This window comes from Myodes glareolus, chromosome 11, assembly GCF_982192425.1.
Source record: "Myodes glareolus chromosome 11, mMyoGla1.1, whole genome shotgun sequence".
Taxonomy (NCBI): Eukaryota; Metazoa; Chordata; class Mammalia; order Rodentia; family Cricetidae; genus Myodes; species Myodes glareolus.
Window position 1 is genome coordinate 56,394,456 of NC_142036.1, and position 19,587 is coordinate 56,414,042.

The 19,587-nt window shown below is 40.2% G+C and overlaps 1 protein-coding gene across 2 annotated transcripts in view; it reads left to right on the forward strand.

Annotated features, from left to right (window-relative positions):
• The window catches only part of Sos2 (SOS Ras/Rho guanine nucleotide exchange factor 2), a 97,860-nt gene that overhangs the window by 12,882 nt on the left and 65,391 nt on the right, over positions 1 to 19,587 (forward strand). For both annotated transcript variants that reach the window (XM_085697579.2, XM_085697578.2), the window contains exons 2-4: positions 9,699 to 9,824; positions 13,564 to 13,695; positions 15,632 to 15,796. In XM_085697579.2, the coding sequence (XP_085553705.1) occupies positions 9,699 to 9,824; positions 13,564 to 13,695; positions 15,632 to 15,796 (423 nt within the window). The remainder of the gene's footprint in view (positions 1 to 9,698; positions 9,825 to 13,563; positions 13,696 to 15,631; positions 15,797 to 19,587) is intronic.

Here is a 19,587-nt window from a genome sequence, read left to right on the forward strand (position 1 = left end):
GCCCATTAGGTCAGGCTTCTTATTAGCCCTTGTAACTTACATTAACCCATTATTCTGGTCTATGTTAGCCATATGGCTTGGTACCTTTTCCAGCTGTCAGCTTCACATGCTGCCTCTTCGGTGGTCTGAGCAGGAATGCAGAGAGCTTCCTGCTTCTCAGAATACTCCTGGTCTCTTTTCTCCACCCCTACTTCCTGTCTGGCTTTCCCATCTATACTGCCTGCCTGGCCAATCAGCATTTTATTAAAATATGATTGACAGAATACAGACAATTCTCCCTCACCATGTAGTCCAGGCTGGTCTGGAAAAACCCAGAATTTTGTGAAGTATTATATATTCTTTTTTAAGATTATGCTTCTGGTATGTCATACCTAAGAAATCATTGCTGAATCCAGACTAGAAAAAATGTTCTCCTCTTTTTTTCTTTGATTTTGGTTTTATGAGGCAGTCACACTGTGCAGTTCAGACAGGCCTGGAAATTGTTTTGCAGCTTCAAATTTGTGAGGCTCCTGCCTCAGCCTCCTAAATGCTACAATTATTAGTGTGTACGGCCATGCTTGGCTTCTATATTTTTCTTCTAGAAGTTTTGTAGTTTTAGGGTTTGCTATTTAGACAGGTGATCTATTTGAACTAATTTTGTAAATGATGCGGTAATTCTGTTTACAGTATATGTGTTACACGTGGACAGATGGTTGTCTCATTATTAATGAATGGCATCTTATTGCTGAAAGTCTTTACACTTTTATAAAAATGACTTGTACAAACACAGATGTGCACTTACCCCAGGTTGTCTGTTCTGTTCCTCTGGCTTTGTTGATGAGGTCAGTGCCACTCAGCTTAGGTGACTGTTTATAGGGTGGTGCACGCCTGTGACCCCAGCGCTCTGGAAGCTGAGGCAGGGGAATGCTATTTTCAAGCCACTTGTTATTTAATGGAACTCTTGGTTTTGTTTTTTGATAGTTATCTACTTGATAATGTTTGTTCTCCTAGATTTCTTTATCTCAAAGTTGTTTACATTATTTGAGGGCCTCTCTTTTTATGTAAGAAATCTGGTACACACGTGGCAAAGGCAGGTGGATCTCTGAGTCCAAGGCCAGCCTAATCTATAAAGTGAGTTTCAAGTTACACAGTAAGAATCTGTCTCAAAAAAAAGAAGGAAGGAAGGAAGGAAGGAAAGAAGGAAGGAAGGAAGAAAGGAAGGAAGGAAGGAAGGAAGGAAGGAAGAAAGAAAGAAAGAAAGAAAGAAAGAAAGAAAGAGAAAAAGAAAAAATCCTGGAGGTTTGTGGTGTTGGGGTCTGTAATTTCAACGTTCCAGAAGGCAGGCAGGACCAAGGACAGCCTTGGATACAGAGCAAGTTCTAGGCCAGCCTTGTCTAAAGGAGACCTTGTCTTAAAAAACAAGAAACAAAGAAAAGCAAAACAAAATCTTCTAAGTGTTCTCATTGTGAATGAGTTAAAATACAACTTAAAGGAAAAGACCATAAGGTTGGTGGGTAAAAGTAGTCACTGCCAAGCCTGACTGCCCACCCGGCTCCATCTCCAGGGAGGAAAGACCCAGTTCCTGGGAGTTTTTCTCTGACCTCACACACATCAACTGCAGCTGTACAGCTGCCTTGTCCTAAATGAATAAATGTAATTTTAAGGTTTTTTTAAATAATTTTTTTAATTTCAAAGATCATTAAAACTTTAATGAAATATTGCTGATAGGAAAGACTGAGGACTCAGAAATATGGCTTAATCAGTAAGGTGTCTGCCGTGTAAGTATGAAGACCTAAACTTGCATTCAGACCCACGTAAGAAGCTGGAGGCAACAGCAAGAGTCTGTAATCCCAGTGCTGGGCAGGCAGAGTGCGGGGTCCTGGAGTTCATCTGACCAGGACCCATGAACTGCAGTGGCTACTTGAGGCTTCGCAGATCCCAGGGGAGCCAGCTCTAGTCCAGCTACCCTAAGCATCCAGCGAGGTGAAGCTGGCCCTACGCTGGTGTTCCCTGCTGGATTTGCTTCCTGCCTTTTCTCTGGATGGTCAACATGGTGCTTCAGCACGGCCTCCCAAAGCTCAGCCTATACAGAGCAGAGCCAGATGGTATTCAGCCATGAGCTTCCTCTTCTGAGTACGCACCACTGGGACCGCCACCTTCTAGACCCACCATCTCAGAGGATGCCCTTGGAAACTCTCTCCACCATCCCCTGCGGCACTCCTAACAAGTTCTTCACAGACCGGCAACCTTTCTCAGCAGAGTGGCCCCGTGTGCTCTAAACTTACTCTCGGGTCTCCAAAACTGTCCCCCATCGCCCATCTTCTCCAATAAAGGACACTAACTTTACAGATAAATAAAGTAGAAACTGGGCATAGTGGTGCATGCCTTTAATTCCAGATGCAAAGGTAGGCAGATCTCTCTGAGTTGGAGGACAGTTGGAGGAAAACCCATGGTTTTCTCTTTCTTGATTTTAGTTTTGTCTTAGTGTTGTATACATCAAAGTCTTAATGAGAAGTGTATGTGGTATATCTGTATATATATATATATATATACAGATATACACATACGTACTTATACACATACATATATCCTTGTTATGTCATGTCTCAGGATGCCTTTATTTTTACCATCATATTTGATTGATAATTTATTGGGTTTAGATATGAAAGCATTGCTGTCAAGCTTCTGATCTTAACTGTCCGGAATTAGTTAAAATGCTTCATGTACGTAATCCACTCCCTCGCAATTGTGTAATCTATTCTCTGTCTCCAATATTCTGTCATTTTCATTTTATTCATTGAATTGGATACTAGGGATATTTTTAAAAAATATTTTAGTAGTAATTTATCTCCTTGATTTATCTCAGTTAAATCATGTCAGCTTGCCAGATGATTCTCTTAATCTTTGTTGGTGCTATTTGACACAAACTGGAAAGCACATAAAGGATGAACACACCGATCAGAGAGCGCAGGTATTAACGCCGTTCAGGTGGCTGCACATCGCTATCATTTGTCTGCATCAAATACTCCAGAAGATGCTGCCTCTAAGTCTTTCCCTTTTCCCTTGTGTTCCTAAGTAGTGGTTTAGCTTTGCCTTTTACTCTTTAATGTAATACCTTTATTTACTGAGACAGGCTCTCACTATGAAGCCCTTTGTACATGCTACGTATGGGACTCTCTATGTAGACCAAACTGGCCTCAAACTCACAGATATCCACCTTCTTCTGCTGACAGAGTGCTGAGATTAAAGGCCCAGCAATTTTGTCTTATCTTGAAACTTATCATATGTATTCTTTTACTCTAGGATCTTTCATTAATACTGTTTTTAGGATTAAACCTTGCTTTATATAGTTTTCAGTATTCCTGTATTTTTTGCTGAACTGCTTTATGTGGTCTTTTGAGTACTCTATGATAACCATGTTTTTGTTTTGAAGGAGTAAATTTATTAAGCATACAGAAGAATGCTTAGTACATACAGAGTAAAGAAATAAATCACAAATGGTAGATAGTTATTCTTAGGGTTTTAAAATATTTTTTTGTCTACATTTTGAAAGTTATCTTGTCAGTTGAGTTACAGCAAGTTGTTTTGATTGAGATTTTATAAACTTTATGTGTTAGTTTGGGAAGAATTGGTATACATATGCCTGATAATTCACAAAGCAGATACTATCATTAATTTGTTTCATCTTTAATTTTTGTCAGTGTAGTGCAGTTTTCTGAATAGGAGTCATGTTTTTGGTAAGATTTAGTACAAGGCATATTATTTTAAAAGTTATATTAAAAGTGCTATAATTTAAAATTTTGTATTTGTTGATGGTACATAAAATTGCAAGTTTTTTTTATGAATTCAAATAATTTATTTGTAAAGTAGTTTTGTCCTATGTGAGTATATTAGTCCGGAGTCTCAGGAAAACAGAACTAATCACACATGTGCTTGTATACATACACATTTTAAAAAAGATTTACTATGAAGAAATTGGCTTATGCAGTTGGAGAAGCTGGGAGGTCCGAGGTCTGCTTTTATTAAGTTGAAGACCCAAGAAAGTCCTAGCGTGGTTGCAGCCTGAGCACCAGGAGAACCAGTGCCGTGAGCTCCCACGTGAGTCTCAGTCTAAAGTGCAGGAGCCCAGCTCAGATGTAGTGAGGAAGAGAGAAGGGGAACCAGTGCCGTAAGCTCCCACGTGAGTCTTAGTCTAAAGTCCAGGAGAACCAGTGCCGTGAGCTCCCACGTGAGTCTCAGTCTAAAGTGCAGGAGCCCAGCTCAGATGTGGTGAGGAAGAGAGAAGGGGTTTCTTATTACTCAGAAGAGAAAAAAATGTTTTATTACTCAGTCTTTAGTAGGCTAGATTGATGCTGCCCAAAGAGGAAGGTCGATCTACTGATTTAGATGATAACTTCATCTCACTGTCTCAGCAGGACAGTCACAAATTTTTATCTGTATATTTCAGCACCCAGGAATCATCAGAAGGAATAACCAAATCATCTGCAAATTATGTTTTCTCCTAATTCTTTCTCAGCGTATGTGTGTGCATGTGTATAGCCGCTGGAGGACGACAGGGGGCGTCCTGGTCAAGCATTCTCCATCCTCTCCCCTTAGCTCAGAGCTAGGCTGGTCCAGCAAGTTCCGGCGATCCTCCTGTCTCCACTTTCTGCTTTGCTGGGGTTATAAGATTTTTCTATGTGGGTGCTTGAGATTCGAACTCAGGCCTTCATGCTTAAGCAGCAACTTCTCTAAACTGTTGAGCCACCCCCAGACCTACTCACTGATTCTTACACTTTCTTGTGTCTTCTTGCTTAAGCACCAGCTAGGACTTCTATATAATGTGGAGTAGAAATAATAGAAATTGTCCTTACTCTTTCTTTTTTTTTCCCTTTTTTTCCCCCAGTTTGGCCACCAACTCAGAATCTTGAGCTATGCCTCCTGAGTGCTGACCCCTCTTTTTTTTCCTTAAATTTTTTAAAATTGAAAATAGATTTTTAGAAATATTTATTTGTTTGTTTGTTTATATACTATCCTCCCTGCATGTATGCCTGCAGGCCAGAGAGGGCACCACATCTCATTACAGATGGTTGTGAGCCACCATGTGGTTACTGGGAACTGAACTCAGAACCTCTGGAAGAGCAGCCAGTGCTTCTAACCTCTGAGCCATCTCTCCAGCCCCCAAAATAGATTTTTACTATAACAGTATATTCTGGATTCCTCTCAGATCCTTCCCTCTCTTCCAAGTCCACAACTTTTTTTTCTCTTTCATTAGAAAACAAACAGGAATTTAAAACATAAATAAGATGAAATAAAATAAGAGAAAGTTAAAACAAACAAGCATAGAAAAGAACCAAAGAAGAATCACAAGAAAGACATAGACACAGAGAAACACATGACCATTCATCCATGCAGAAATCCCATAAAAACACAAAACTGGGTACCATAACAAATGTGCAAAAGACCTGCGACTTTAGAAATAAAGTGTCTGACAAAGCATTGTGAGACAGTGACCCTCCAGAAATGTCACTGAATTTGTTTTGTGTTGGCCATCTACTGCTGTGCATGGTACCTGGCCTAAGAGTGGCTTTATACCCAGTGAGACTCTGTTGGTAAAAATTAATTTTTTTCCTTGTGAGCAGTTATCTGTTCGAGACAGCTTCTAAGTTAGGAATGGAGGCATATGTCCACTTCAGGTCTTGATTCTGGGACCACATCTGGTGCAGACCCATACAGGCTCTGTGCATACTGCCACAGCCACTGAGTTCATACGTTCATCGTTCTTGCTGTGTTTAGGAGGCCTTATTTCCTTGGTGTCCTCCATTTCTCCGGCTCTCAAAGTCTTCCTGTCTCCTCTTCTTCAGGGTTCCCTGAGCCCTTAGGGGAGGGATTTGATGAAGAAATCCCATTTAGGATCGAGTGTTTCAAGGTTTCTCATGCTCTGCATGTCTGGTTGTGGGTGTCGATATTAGTTCTCATCTACTGTAGATGTGAGTTCTCTGATGGTGACTGAGCAAGACACTGTGCTAGGAACATAGCAGAACGTCATCAGAAGTCACTTCACTGCTGTGTTCCTTTAGCAGAGCAGTAGTCCTTGACCTGCCTAGTTCCAGAATCTTAGATACCGAGCAGTGTCAAAGATGGCTCCATCTCATGGATATTGATTGCTCACTTCCACAGCTTTCGTGTCCCAGTGTATCTTGCCAGCAGGCCACCATTGTAGATTCAGTCTGAAGTTCACCTTTCTCCTTTGGTAGCATGTAGAGTACCCTCCAGTGCCAGGAACACTAGTCAGGAGGGATAAGGGCTCTAGGTAGGCACCAACTCATGTTTAATGTTGTGTGCTGGTGTCTTCATCAGTAGCATCATCTTACCTTCAGTTTGCAGGGAGCATCCAGTAGCCTTGCCTTGCTTTTCTCTCAGAGGCAAGCTTTTGCTATTTTATCATTAATTAATGTCGTAATATTTTGTTTGTGATCTAACAAAGCTTTCCTGAAGATCAGAGTACAACGTTAAGCCAGTAGTTAGCTATAGAAGCCAGGCAGTGGTGGCACACACCTTTAATCCCAGCACTCAGGAGACGGGCAGATGAATCTCTATAAATTCAAGGCCACCCTGGGCTACACAAGATTAAATCTGTCTAAAAGAGAAACAGAGCTGTGCAAAGTGACCTCAGCCTTTAATCCCAACACCAGAGAGGTGGAGACAAGAGAGATATGGCTGGGCAGAGAGGAATATAAGGCGGAAGGAGACAGGATTCAGTCTGAGGATTTGTGGAGACAGGGTCGTGCTTTTGGACTGAGGTAGAGGTAAGAGCTAGTAGCTGGCTGTCCTGCTTCTCCGATCTTCAGCATTAACCCCTATATCTGAGTCTGAATTTTTATTATTAAGACCAATTAGAATTTGTGCTGCAAACTATGATTTTACTATATAGTATTCTTATAGATGTCTTTTCACAAATAAAAACTTTCCATTAAATTAAGGAAACACTTTGAAAAGTTTTATCATGAATGCGTGCTGGATTTGTTTTCAGATGCTTTTTCTACATCTGTTGGCATGGATACAAGTTTTCTGTTAATATGTTAACCTGATGAATTATATTACTTGATTATTCCAGCATTAAACCAACTTTTGTTGCTTAGAAGAAGCAATGTTTGTGGTATTGCGTACCTGTGTGCTGTGTATGTGTGTTTGTGTGTGTGTGTGTGTGTGTGTGTATTTAACTGGCTGATATTTTGATTTTATGAGTTTTTGGGTGAAAATGGCATACGGCATGTAATTTTTGTCTTTTGTTTTTATCTAAGCTAATCTTAAAATAGGTCTGTCAATTTTTTCTGTTTACTGAGTGAGTTTGCTTAAGATAGTTGTATTTCATCTTTAAATGCTGAACAACTTTGTCAGTGATGCCAACTATAGTGGACTGTAGTCTCAACAAATTTTAAAACCTGAACTCATAGAGATTTTGTGTTGTGTTCTTTTATGCTTCTGGATATCAAACTGAGAACCTTGACTGTACCAGGCAAGCACTCTTATCAATGAGCTAGAACCCCCCAAGCCTAACAAAGTATGTTTTTGTTTTTATACACTACATGCAGTTATTGCCAAACCCAATGCAGAACATCTCTACAGCACATGTATAACCCAGGACTGATAGTACACCTCTGCAGATCCTGGATGGAGGGGGCTGAGCCACTCGAGGCTACATGGGAATATTTAGTCTAAAAAAATCCCTTATGTTTATGAATTCTGGATTCTAAAGTATATTAGAAATTAGTAATTACTTTGATTATGAAAATTTATTAAAAATCTTAGTGTTCACAAAGGTAGATTTTTATAGACAGTGTATATGTCAGAAAAGGTGAAAAACAACGGCAAAGTGGCCGTCTTAAGAAATCAGCAGAGCTAAAATGCAGAATACAGATAAGGCAGAAATAGAAGAAAGTCAGGAGTTGGTCCCTGACAAGATTAGTAAAGTTAGTAGCTCTCTGAGATATTTCTCAAAAAAGAAGACACAAATATTAATGTCGGAGTGAAAGAAGGAGCTTCACCGCCAATCCCACAGACTTAGAGGGTAGGAGAGGAAAATACATTGTTTAATGCCTTGATAATTATCAGGAGTGGTCTACTCTGTGTAAGGGAAAATTTCATGCTAAACTTTGATAACCAAATTATCTCATTCTGATTTCTTTGTGGAAAGGCTTTCCAGTTACTGAACCAGTTTTCAGAAATAATTGTGAGGCTATTTCAGGTTTCTGTTATGTTCCGTGTGTTGATAGAACTGACATCCTTTTTAGTGCTCGGCATAAAAAGTGAGAGCACCGTTCAGTTTTTTCAGCAGCTGTTTGCGATGTTCAGGTGTAACTGTTACTGTGCTTCTCGTATCCAGTCACACTGCATTATTAGGGTGAATTACCAGGCTCTAACTTTAGGAAAATTGTAAGAGCTCAAAGAAATTGTAACTGAGTAGTTGCAGTTAGGGGCACATGAATACTGAGCATGCCCTACTTCAGACTGTCTCTAGTAGGGTTTTTCAGAAGTATCTCTGTCCATTACTGGGACTCAGGACCTAGTTTTCACAATCTTCTAGTAGATATTTTAGGTAGATTAAAGATAGCTATGATTCCTCTAAAATATTATGTATAATATTTTTATTAGCTTTTTGGGATCCTAGTCTGTTTGGATGCACACCTTCCTAGGCCTGAATGGAGGGGGGAGGGCCTTGGACCCTGCCCTCTCTTTGGACTGGAGGGGGAGGGAGGAGGGGAGTTAGGGAGTAGGAGGGAAATGGGAGGAGGGGAGGAAGGTGGAAATTTTGAATGGTATTTATAAAGCAAAAAAAAAATGATTAAGATAAAAAGAAACACAAAAAATATTTTCGGGAGTATGCTTTGTCATGTGTGTTCATTCATTTGTGTGGGGATGTTTGAGTGACTGCATGAGTATGTTTATTTTTGTGGGTGCATGTATTGGTGTGGGTGTGTCTGGGTGCTGGTGTGTGCATGTGGAGGCCAGAGGTCAGCCTCAGGCATCAATCCTCACCTTGCTTTTTGAGGCAGGATCTCTCTCTGGCCTGAAACTCACCAAGTAGACTAGGCTGATTGGCCAGCTCAAGTGACCTAGCGAGCGTCACCTAACCCGTGCTCTGATTATAGGCATGTACCATCACGCCCAGCTTTTACTCGGGTTGTGGGGATGGAACTTAGTGCCTTATATATGCAAGATAGGCACTTGATTGACAGCTGTCTTCCCAGCCTTGAACACATTTTTTTTAATAGTAGGAAGTAGAGGGTCCACTGACTTTTTATAGATTCCCAGAATTTAAAAATCTTTAAAAAACAGTTAAGAAAAAGGAACACAGACCAACAAATAGTGGTTTTTATTTAATTTTTTTAAAAAATTTATGTGTATGGGTGTTTTGGCTTCATATATCTGTGCACCACATGCTTGCAATGCCCACGGAGGTCAGATGAGGACATATGGGTCCCCTGAGTCTGGAGTTACAGGCAGTTGTGAGTGGCCATGTGGGTGCTTGGAATCTAACTGTTGTCTTCCGCTAGAGCAGCAGGTAGTCTTCATTGCTTAGCCATCTCTCAAGCTACCCTTACATTTTTGGTATTAAAAATATTTATGTTGGTATATAACCATTTTAGTAAAGTAGTAACTATATGTAGAATTCTCATTGAATTTGCTCATTTCATATTAATTTGCCAGTACCTTAACTGAGAATTTCTCTTTTCAAGGTTCAGGAACAAGTACATCCCACCCTCTCAGCTAATGAAGAGTCCCTTTATTATATTGAAGAACTGATTTTTCAGCTGCTTAATAAATTGTGCATGGCTCAACCAAGGACTGTTCAAGATGTAGAGGTAAAAATTACATCATTTCATAAAGAACCCATGAAATTAATTTCTGAATCTTTGTCATTCTAAATTTCTATGGAAACTAAAACCACTGAAATTACATGTGATATATATGGCCAGTTCATTTTCAAGAAATATAAAGGAAAGTTGCTAGGTGGAGGGTGGCACACACCTTTAATCCCAGCACTTGGGAGGCCGAAGCAGGCAGATCTTTGTGAGTTCAAAGCCAGCATAGTCTACAAAGTGAGTTCCAGGCTAGTCAGGGCTACACAAAGAAACCCTGTCCTGAGCCCCTGTCCCCCCACAAAAAAAAAAAATTGAAAGAAAAAATGTGTGGATAAATGGAGGGGAAAACCTTGCAACTCGTCTCCTATGACAGACAAAAATTAACTAAAGGAATCATAACCTCACATATAAAAATAAATTATGAAGTTTGTAGGAGAAAATGCTGAAAAATAGTATCATAATTTGGAATTAAGCAAATACTGTTTTAGCAATGACTGAAAACACAGTGACTATTGAAGATTAAAGTTAAGAAAATAAAAAGGTATTAACCAGGTTGCCTATAATCTCAACACTCACAGGCCGGGAGCAAAGAATCTCTAATTTGAGATTAGCCTGAACTTTACATACAAAATGTTACAAGTCACAGATGAGGGGGAAAAGACACCTATCTTTAATCCCAGTACTCAGGAGGCAGAGGTAGGTAGGGAGATCTCTGTGAGTTACAGGACAGCCAGGGCTACAAAGAGAAACTCTGTCTCAAAAACCAAACCAAACCAACAACAAAAAAACCTATATTCCTCCCCAGATTTGCAAAATTCTTGAATAGAAACTCAAAAAGAAAAATATTCTAATTGTCTATAAGCACTTGAAAAATTGCTAAAGCTCAGAGGCCACCTGAAAAATAGAAACTCAAATCATAATGAACTTTAACACCACCAAAAGTCAAAAACTAAAAAAGGGGCTGGTTATACTATATACAGGCAAATATGAAAACTGCCTAGAATTTTATGTTACAAGTGGGAGTATAAATGCTATAACAACTGTGCAAAATTGTTTGGCAGTTTCTACCAAAGTTACTTCTATGTCTAACATATGGCCCAGTAGCTGTACTCTTAGCTATGGAGAATAAAAGTACATCTTCATAGATGATACACACACAGCCAAGCAGTTAAATTTAAACAAGCAGTAATAGCTAACAGTTACAAAGAGCTCAACTTTCTATCCATAATAAAGTGTTTTCTTTGGCTACTTTTTCATAACTATCATCAGAATACCTGTGAGAGGATAGCTTAAAGGATGAAGGATTTATTTCAACTCACAGTTTCAGAGGATTCAGTACATAACTGCTTGAGTCCTTGTGTTGAAGCGGATCACGGTAGTGGGAATGGAGCAGGGAAAAAGAAGTCTTCCCTCCTCACAGTAGACAGAGTATGGGGTGACTGGGGAACCAGGAATAAGCTTCGAAAGCATACGTCCAGTTTTTGACATACTTTCTCCAGCTTGTCCTACTTTCTAGAGCTCACGGATCCTCCCAAAATAACAACAAGCATTTCAGCATATTTCAAGTAAAGCATATTTCACATTCAAACCATAACTTTCCCCCTGGCCCAAAGGCTCATTGCTGTCTCATAATACAAATGCTTCTTGTCTGTCTCCAGAGGTTCCAAGATTCTTAACAGTTCTAACGTTGTTCGTAAGCGTAAATTCAGAGTTTCCAGTAAGATCAAAGCAATCTTAGTTGTGACCCTCAGTAAAATCAAAAAGAAAATTACTCCCAATATGCAGTGGCACAGGGTGAACAGGCTCATTCCACAGGGGGAAGAGGGGCGCAGGAAAGCATGATAGGACCAAAGTGAGACTGAATCACGGCAGTAGCTGTGGTAAGAACATGTCCAGCCTCCAGAGTGTGTTAAGATGTGAGGTCCAACAGGCTTGGGGCAGCTCCACTCCTGGGGCCTTGTCATTTATAGCTGATGAGGCTTTTTCTCTGAAGCCTACCTCAGTCTATATTCCACATACCTGGTATCTTCAACATCCTGGTATCTCCATTGCAATTTATACTTTCTTACAGCTTCATACATAGCCTTCCCAGGAGCCTCCTGCAGGAATCCTAACCCTGTCACGCATTGCTTGCTTTGAAATCTGGGTGGAACCCTATATGACCCTCATCACTCTTGTATTCTGCATGCCTGCAAAACCAGTACTGTGTGTACAAGACCATGGTCTGCCACAGGCTTGAGCTATAGCCAGGTTGTGTATGACCACAGCAGCAGCAGCCTCTGGGTGTCTGAGCAACTGAAACTGAAAAGCACTTTCCCAGAGCACTGTGTAGGGCACCTGGAGGCTCAAAGCCAAGTCTTTTAAATGAGTGAAAACCTCTCTACTCTGATCCTGCAGTGGGGAGCTTCTGACCAGTTCCCTACATGCCTTTATGTCATCTTTCCCATACTCTGGTGCAAAGAACTTGGTTTCTTTTCTTTCTTTCTTTTTTAATTTATTAGATTTTAAAAAAAAAATACCAATCCAAGTTCCCACTCCCTCCCCTCCTCTCATTCCCTCTACACACCCTCCCACCCCACCCCCATCCAGTTCTCAGAGAGAGTAAGGCACATTGCCTTGTAGAAGGTCCAAGGCCCTCCCTACTATATCTAGGCTGAGCAAGGTATACATCCAAAGAGAATGGGTTCCAAAAAGCCAGTACATGCAGTCGGGATAAATCCTGGTGTCACTGCTAGTGGCCCTTCAGTCTGCCACAGCCATGCAACTGTCAACCCTATTCAGAGGAACTAGTTTGGTCCTATGCTTATTCCTTCCCAGTCTGACTAGAGTTGGTGAGCTCCCGTTAGCTCAGGCAAACTGTTTCAGTGGGTGTCCCCATTATGGGGTCATGGTCTTGACCTTCTTGCTCATATTCTCACTCCTTCCACTCTTCAACTGGACTTTGGAAGCTCCGTGCAGTGCTCAGATGTGGGTCTCTGCCTCTGCCTCCACCAGTTGCTGGATGAAGGCTCTATGGTGATATAAGATAATCATCAGTCTGACTACAGGGCAAGTCAAGATCAGGCCCCCTCTCCTCTATTGCCCAGAGTCCTAGGTGGGGTCATCCTTTTAGATTCCTGGGAATTTCTCTAGAGACTGGTTTCTGCTAACCCTGTAATGGCTCCCTCAATCAAGATATCTCTCTCCTTCCTCTCATCTCTGTCCTTCCTCCATCTCAACCATCCCATTCCCTCAAGTTCTCCTCTCCCCTCCCTCTCTCCCCTCCGCTTCTCCTCCTCTCCTCCTCTTCTCCTCCTCCTCTCCCCTCTCTCCCCACTCCCAGGCAATCTGTTCACATGTTACACAGGCAGACTGTTCACATGTTACACATACAGTCTATTGAACTATTCTGTCCACTTTCTTGCATGATAAACTTAAAAAATTTATGTGACAAAATTATATGATAGAATTTTGTCGCAGGGTCTCATTGTGTAGCTTGGACTGGCCTCAACTCACTGTGTAGCCCAGGCTGGCTTTGAACTCATGGTCTTCCTGTCTCTGCCTTCTCAGGGCTGGGATTATAGGTTTTCCACCATGGCTAGGGACTTTTTTAAAAACAAAAAGCGTTTTCTTCTTTCCTGGGATCAGAACTTACTATTCCCTGCTGCTTTCTGTATTAAAGAGACTGATTGAGTTTTATATGAGTTTCCTATTTATAAACACTTCTGCTGATTCTGAATGCCCTCTGTGATCTGAACAGGAACGAGTCCAAAAGACTTTTCCACACCCTATTGATAAATGGGCAATTGCTGATGCCCAGTCTGCCATTGAGAAACGTAAACGAAGAAATCCTCTTTTACTACCTGTGGACAAAATCCATCCTTCCTTGAAGGTAATAAAAGATTAGACACTGGGGGAATTCTTCATAATGAATAATATTTTAAATTATATGTATATAAAAGACATATATAATATATATTAACAATCTGTTTGTATATGTATTATAGACATTATAGTATGTGTATAAAATAAAAACAGGGAGTAGGGGTGTATATAAGTAATATGCTTTGTGTGAGTGATACCCTCAGTTGAATCTCTAGCATGCTGTCCACCCACCCCCAAAGAGAAGAATGAAATAAAAATAAATGTACCCTAATGAAATCCATGGCTCATATTCTCCCCCTCCACACACACAGAGTTGATAGTAATAATGCATTGTGGCATTTTGTGGTGTCTTCAGTGACACTACTACCTCCTGTTAATTCCAGTGTAGCTGGCCTTGATTCTCAAAGTGTAATAGCAAAGGGCTCTGAGTGTTTTTAAATCATCCTGTATACTTTGGAAAAGGACACTGGAGAATAATCTATAGAATATGTTTGGTGTATGTAGATTTGAAGACCTTTTAGTAGAAGTTTCAATAGCCCTCATTCTAGTCTGTTCTCTTACTGAGAAACACCACAAACAGAAACAACTCGAGGAGAAGACTTTATTTTAGCTCATGCTTTGTGGTCCATCGCTAAGGAAGCCAAGGCAGAAGCTTCAAACAGAAGCTATGGCAGAATGCCGCTCACTGGCCTGTTCTCCACAGCTTCCTCAACCTGGGTTTTTGTTTTGTTTTGTTTTGTTTTACTATAAACCAGGACCATCTGCCCAGGAGTAGCACTACCCACATAGGGCCAGGCCCTTCTCTGTCACTCAATAATCAAGAAAATGCTCCATAGAGCTGCCTGCAGGTAGAGGCGACACCCTCCCTCCCTGACATAGACACTCTCCTGAAAGGGGCTACAGTGATTAAAATATAATGTTTTTGATTGTTTTAAAGCAGGGTCCTTGCAGAAAGATGGTATTTGTCTCAGGGGTTTCAATCAGCTGTTAAGAAGCTGTCAGTAAAATTTAGCTGAACATTTTTTTATTTTTTTGTCTTTTGTTTGTATAGTATGTTTTCTGATTTTGTATTTTTATGGCTTTTTTTGTGCATTTCATGCCTTTAAAGTTCTGTTTTTTAAATTTGTTTTGTTTTATTTTACTGTTTGTTTACTAACCAGAAGGAGAAAGGAGACTTGGTATTAGATGGGTGGGAGGGACCTGGGAGGACATGAGGGATAGGAAACAATGATCAGAATATATTCTATGAAATAAAATAAATATAGGTCAAGAGTTCCTATTAGAATCACCTGCTATTGTTTGATGAAATAAAAGACTTGTTAGATTATATCTATTTTTATAAGATCTATAATACTAGGATCAACTGTTAATTTTATATTCTATAGCGGCATTTATCAACCTTCCTAATACTGTGAGCTTTAATACAGTTCGTCATGTTGGTGACCCCAACCATAAAATTATTTTGTTGTTACTGCATAACTGTAATTTTGCTAGTTATGAATCGTAATGTAAAAGTCTGTGTTTTCCAATGATCTTGGGAGACCCCAAAGGGGTCACAACTGTAGATTGAGAACAACTGTTTTATGGTACCCAGATATTGAGATATTCTGCTTTTAAAATTTTGTTTATGTACCAGGTGGTGGTGGTACAGGCTTTATCCCAGCACTCAGGAGGCAGAGGTAGGCAGATCTCTGAGTTTGAGACCAGCCTGGTCTACAGCGTGAGTTCCAGGACAGCCAGGGCAACACCAGGAAACCCTGTCTCAAAAAATGGTTTATGAGCAAAAGTGGTAGATAGGATTTTTTTTCTTTCATTGCTAAAGCTTAAATTCAGGGCCTTGCCCTTCACTAACAAGCCACACAGCTCTGAAGTAGGAGTGTTAAGTGTTTAACTGATACTTGGCAGGGATTTTGTTTTGGAATTGAATTATTTTTTTTTAACAGGAAGTTTTGGGGTACAAAGTGGACTACCATGTGTCCCTCTACATTGTGGCTGTATTGGAGTATATCTCAGCAGATATTTTGAAATTGGCTGGTAATTATGTTTTTAATATCCGGCATTATGAAATATCTCAGCAAGACATTAAAGTGTCAATGTGTGCAGATAAGGTAAGTGTTAAAGAGTATTAAAGCTTAAATTGAATACTAATAACTAAATGATGTTTGCTTTACTCTTGTTAAATTAATTTTAATGAAGTTTCCTTTTTAAGTTATGAAGACATGTAAAATTCACACAGTTAAGCTGACACATCAGATATAAGCTGATAGAGGAACACTTCTTCCTGCAGGACAAATAGTCAGTCTCTTTCACAGTAGGGAGTCAGAGCCAGCGTTGCCGTGCTGTAGCTTCCATATCCGTACCTTTATTCATTTCATTTATTCAGAATGCTTTTTTAAGAACAGAGATTGTTTTTTACATTTATTTGTCTCTCCCTGTGAGTATGTGTATGTGCATGCACATGTGCATACATGTGGAGATTGGTGGACAACTTTCAGGAATCCTGTCTCTCCTTCTACCATGGGGCTTGGGGATTGAACTCAGGTTTTTGGGTACATGCCTTTACCTGCTCAGTCATTACTAGCCTTGCTTGTTTTGGAGACGGAATTTCACTGAGTAGCCTGGGCTGGCCTTGAACTCACTCTATAGCTCAGATCAGCCTTAAATTCATGATCCTCCTGATTCTACTCCGAAGTACTGGGGTTATCAGCATTTGTAACCACATTGGGGTTCATTTTTTTTTGTTTGTGATGGTATTAAGGTTTTGTTTTTTGTTTTAAAACCATAGTCTCAGAAAAATATGGAGCTCAATAAAAACCAATAAAAAGAAAAACCATCGTCTTACTATGTAACTCCAGCTGGCCTAAACTTGCTTTGTAGACCAGGCTGACCTTGAATTCCTAGATGTTTCCTTGCCTCTGCCTCCCAAGTATTGGGATTAAAGGGGTGTGCCTTCATGCCAGGTAATATATTAATACATTTTATTGTTCCTGATACTGGAAAACAGAAAATACTAGCTTTGCAAAGCATGGTATTTCCAGAGTTCAGCATCTGTGGCAGGGGGATGAGTTCTCTTCTTCCGTCAAGAATCTTTACTTACAGGGAGGGACAAAATCCACCCTAATCAGTTGAAGAAAATTAGTTTTAGATCATGTTTATTTTAGTCAATTTTTTCTTTCATTGCTTTATAATAACAGGGTTTTGCTATGTAACTCAGGCTGCCTTGAACTTGCCTAGAATGGTGATCTTCCTGCCACTTGTGTGCTGGAATTCTAGGCATGAGCCACCACACACTCCTGAGATTTGAATTTTTAAAAAGAGAGTAGACAGAGTTGTTTCTAGTATATTAAATGTAAGTAATTGTGAAGAACATGGTTTGGTATCTCAGGGCAGATACTGAGAAGAAACAACTTATGAGAAGTTACTGCCCTCTGGTCATTCCTTTCTGGTTCACAGATCCTTTCTTCCTGTTCATAGGCACCGCCTGAGGGAAAAGTCGGTCTCCGTTTCCTCCTTTCCTCCGCTTTCTCTTTTTTCTTTCCTTATATTTCTCACCTCTAATTCAACATTGCCTGGAGGACCTGCCCTGGACACAGAATGTACGGCACTGAATAAGATAGCATTCCTGTATGAAAAGGAACATGTGTTAGTGTGAAATGAAAACATTATAAACAAATAACTGAATACAATGTGATTTGAATATTATACCAGTAAATCAGTGTGTGGTGGAGAAAGCAATCAACTGTGTCAGAGTCTAGGAGGACTTAACAGAGACGATTGCTGAAGCTGGTGCCTCTGGCCTAGTGCGTGCAGTGGTCGTCAGCCTTGACTGACAGTAGAATCACAATAAAGTTTTAGCGAATATTGATGTTTGCAAAAGTTTAACTGGCCTATTTTTTGACAATACTACTTTTTTAAGTTGTAGTTGAGATCTGTTATTCTGTACTCTAATTTAAAAACTGATTTTTCACTTGCATTTCATTTTGTCATTTTTATTTTGATTTCCAAAATCATGATTAGATACTTTTTCTTTCTCTGAAAGTGACTTAAAGCAGATAGAAAAACTGGGGGTACAGTGGCTGGGGGTACAGTGCTCCATTGCATCCGAGTCATCTGAGAGTCAGCCACCCGCATAGGATGTTCTGCCAAGAACATTTCCCCACAGTACAGTAGGAAGATGTCAGAATCCCGCACCGGTATTGGCACGTCGACACAGCGTGCTGTCGTTCCCATGGGGTCCTTACATCAAGATGATTTAGTCCACAGCCGTACGTTATTTTTGTAGTTGTCTTTGCTCTTTTCTCTTGACCTTTATGACCGTGACTCTGGAGAACTACGAGTCAGTTGTCACTCACTGGTCCTTAGTTTAGAACTTTTGGCTGGAATCCGGTTATAGTCTTCAGTAGGAGCTCACATAAGCACACCATGTTCTCACTGTGACACACGACAGTTTCCGCGCGATTCATTAGTGATGCTGTTGTCCACCGATCTTCTCTTTCAGTCACTGTTTTTCGTTTTGTAACTAACAAATGTTTTGTGAAATATTTTGAGACTCTTATTCCTTATCACTCTTTAAGCTTGTTGGTTCATTTAAATGTGAATTTACAGGTTCTTACTTTACTCAGTGGGTCATAATTAGTTACTTAGATGTTCAAATTATCCAACATTTGATCAGGTCAGGTGGAAGCACCAACTTGACTTTATTTCTGTCATTTTTTTGGAACAATTTCTTTTTGTTTATTTTTATGTATAAATTGACAAGTTGTGGGTTTACACTGCAAGAGTTACCCTGTGGCTGTGCTTTATAAATACAGTGTGGAATAAACATATATTATCTATCAGCTCAAATATGTATTTGTGGTGAGAACTTTGAAATTTATTCTCTTAGCAACTTCAAAATCTACAGTAATTGTTATTTAATGTATTCTTCATGCCTGCATTAGATACAATCTTTTTCTTCTGTCTAATTGAGACTTTCTACCTTCTGGCCATTATCTCTCATTTCTCTCCCCAGGTTCTGAACCAACATTCTCTCTTTGCTTCTGTAAACATGATTATTTTAAATATGTGATTGTTGTCTTTCAGGAGTACTCTGTTTCAGCAGTAGGCATTCTAGGTTCATCTTGTTCGATATGGCTCTTTCCAAGCTTAGAATTAGTTGTTTCTCCAAACAGCAGTAGTAACAACAGCCAAAACTTTAGGTTCTTTGTAGTAGAGAATGGTATTTATAAACCCAAGATGTGGCTAGAGGAGCTCCTTGCTGTTGGAGGCACAACGTCTCTCTCATGGCGCCGCCACCACCACCATCTCCGTTTCTCAGTCTGTAATCTAGTCGTTAAGATTTCATTTTAGTCTTCTCTTTTCATATTTGTCATTGAAGAATCTGGCTGTTTTTCTTAATGTATCTTCCCATGTGTTAGCAGTCCCTCCTCTCCCTCTACTCTGGTCGGTCATGTTCTCCAACAGCAGGCTGTTGCCTTCCCCACCCACCCGCCTTGTTCCTTTTTTTTTTTCCCTTAAGATTTATAAACTAATTGTACTTATGTGTTCGTGTGAGTTTATGTGCACCAAGTGCATGTAATGTCCACAGAGGCCAGGTGGCATTGGATCCTCTGGAACTAGAGTTACAGCCAGGTGTGAACTCCCTGATGTGAGTGCTGGGAACTCAACCCAGGTCCTCAACAAGAACAGTAAGGCCACCCCCACCCCTTCTTTGAGTGCTCTGGGCTCAGCATCCCGAACTGAATCACCCAAAGCTTTTCACCCTCCAGCTTGTAGGGATTCCTGTTGGAGGAGACCATTTACCAGGGTGGTAACATATGGGGATTAGAAGATTAAGTAAAGAGAACAAAGACGGAAGAGAAAATAATACAAGAAAACATAGCATAGCATCTGGAGGGAG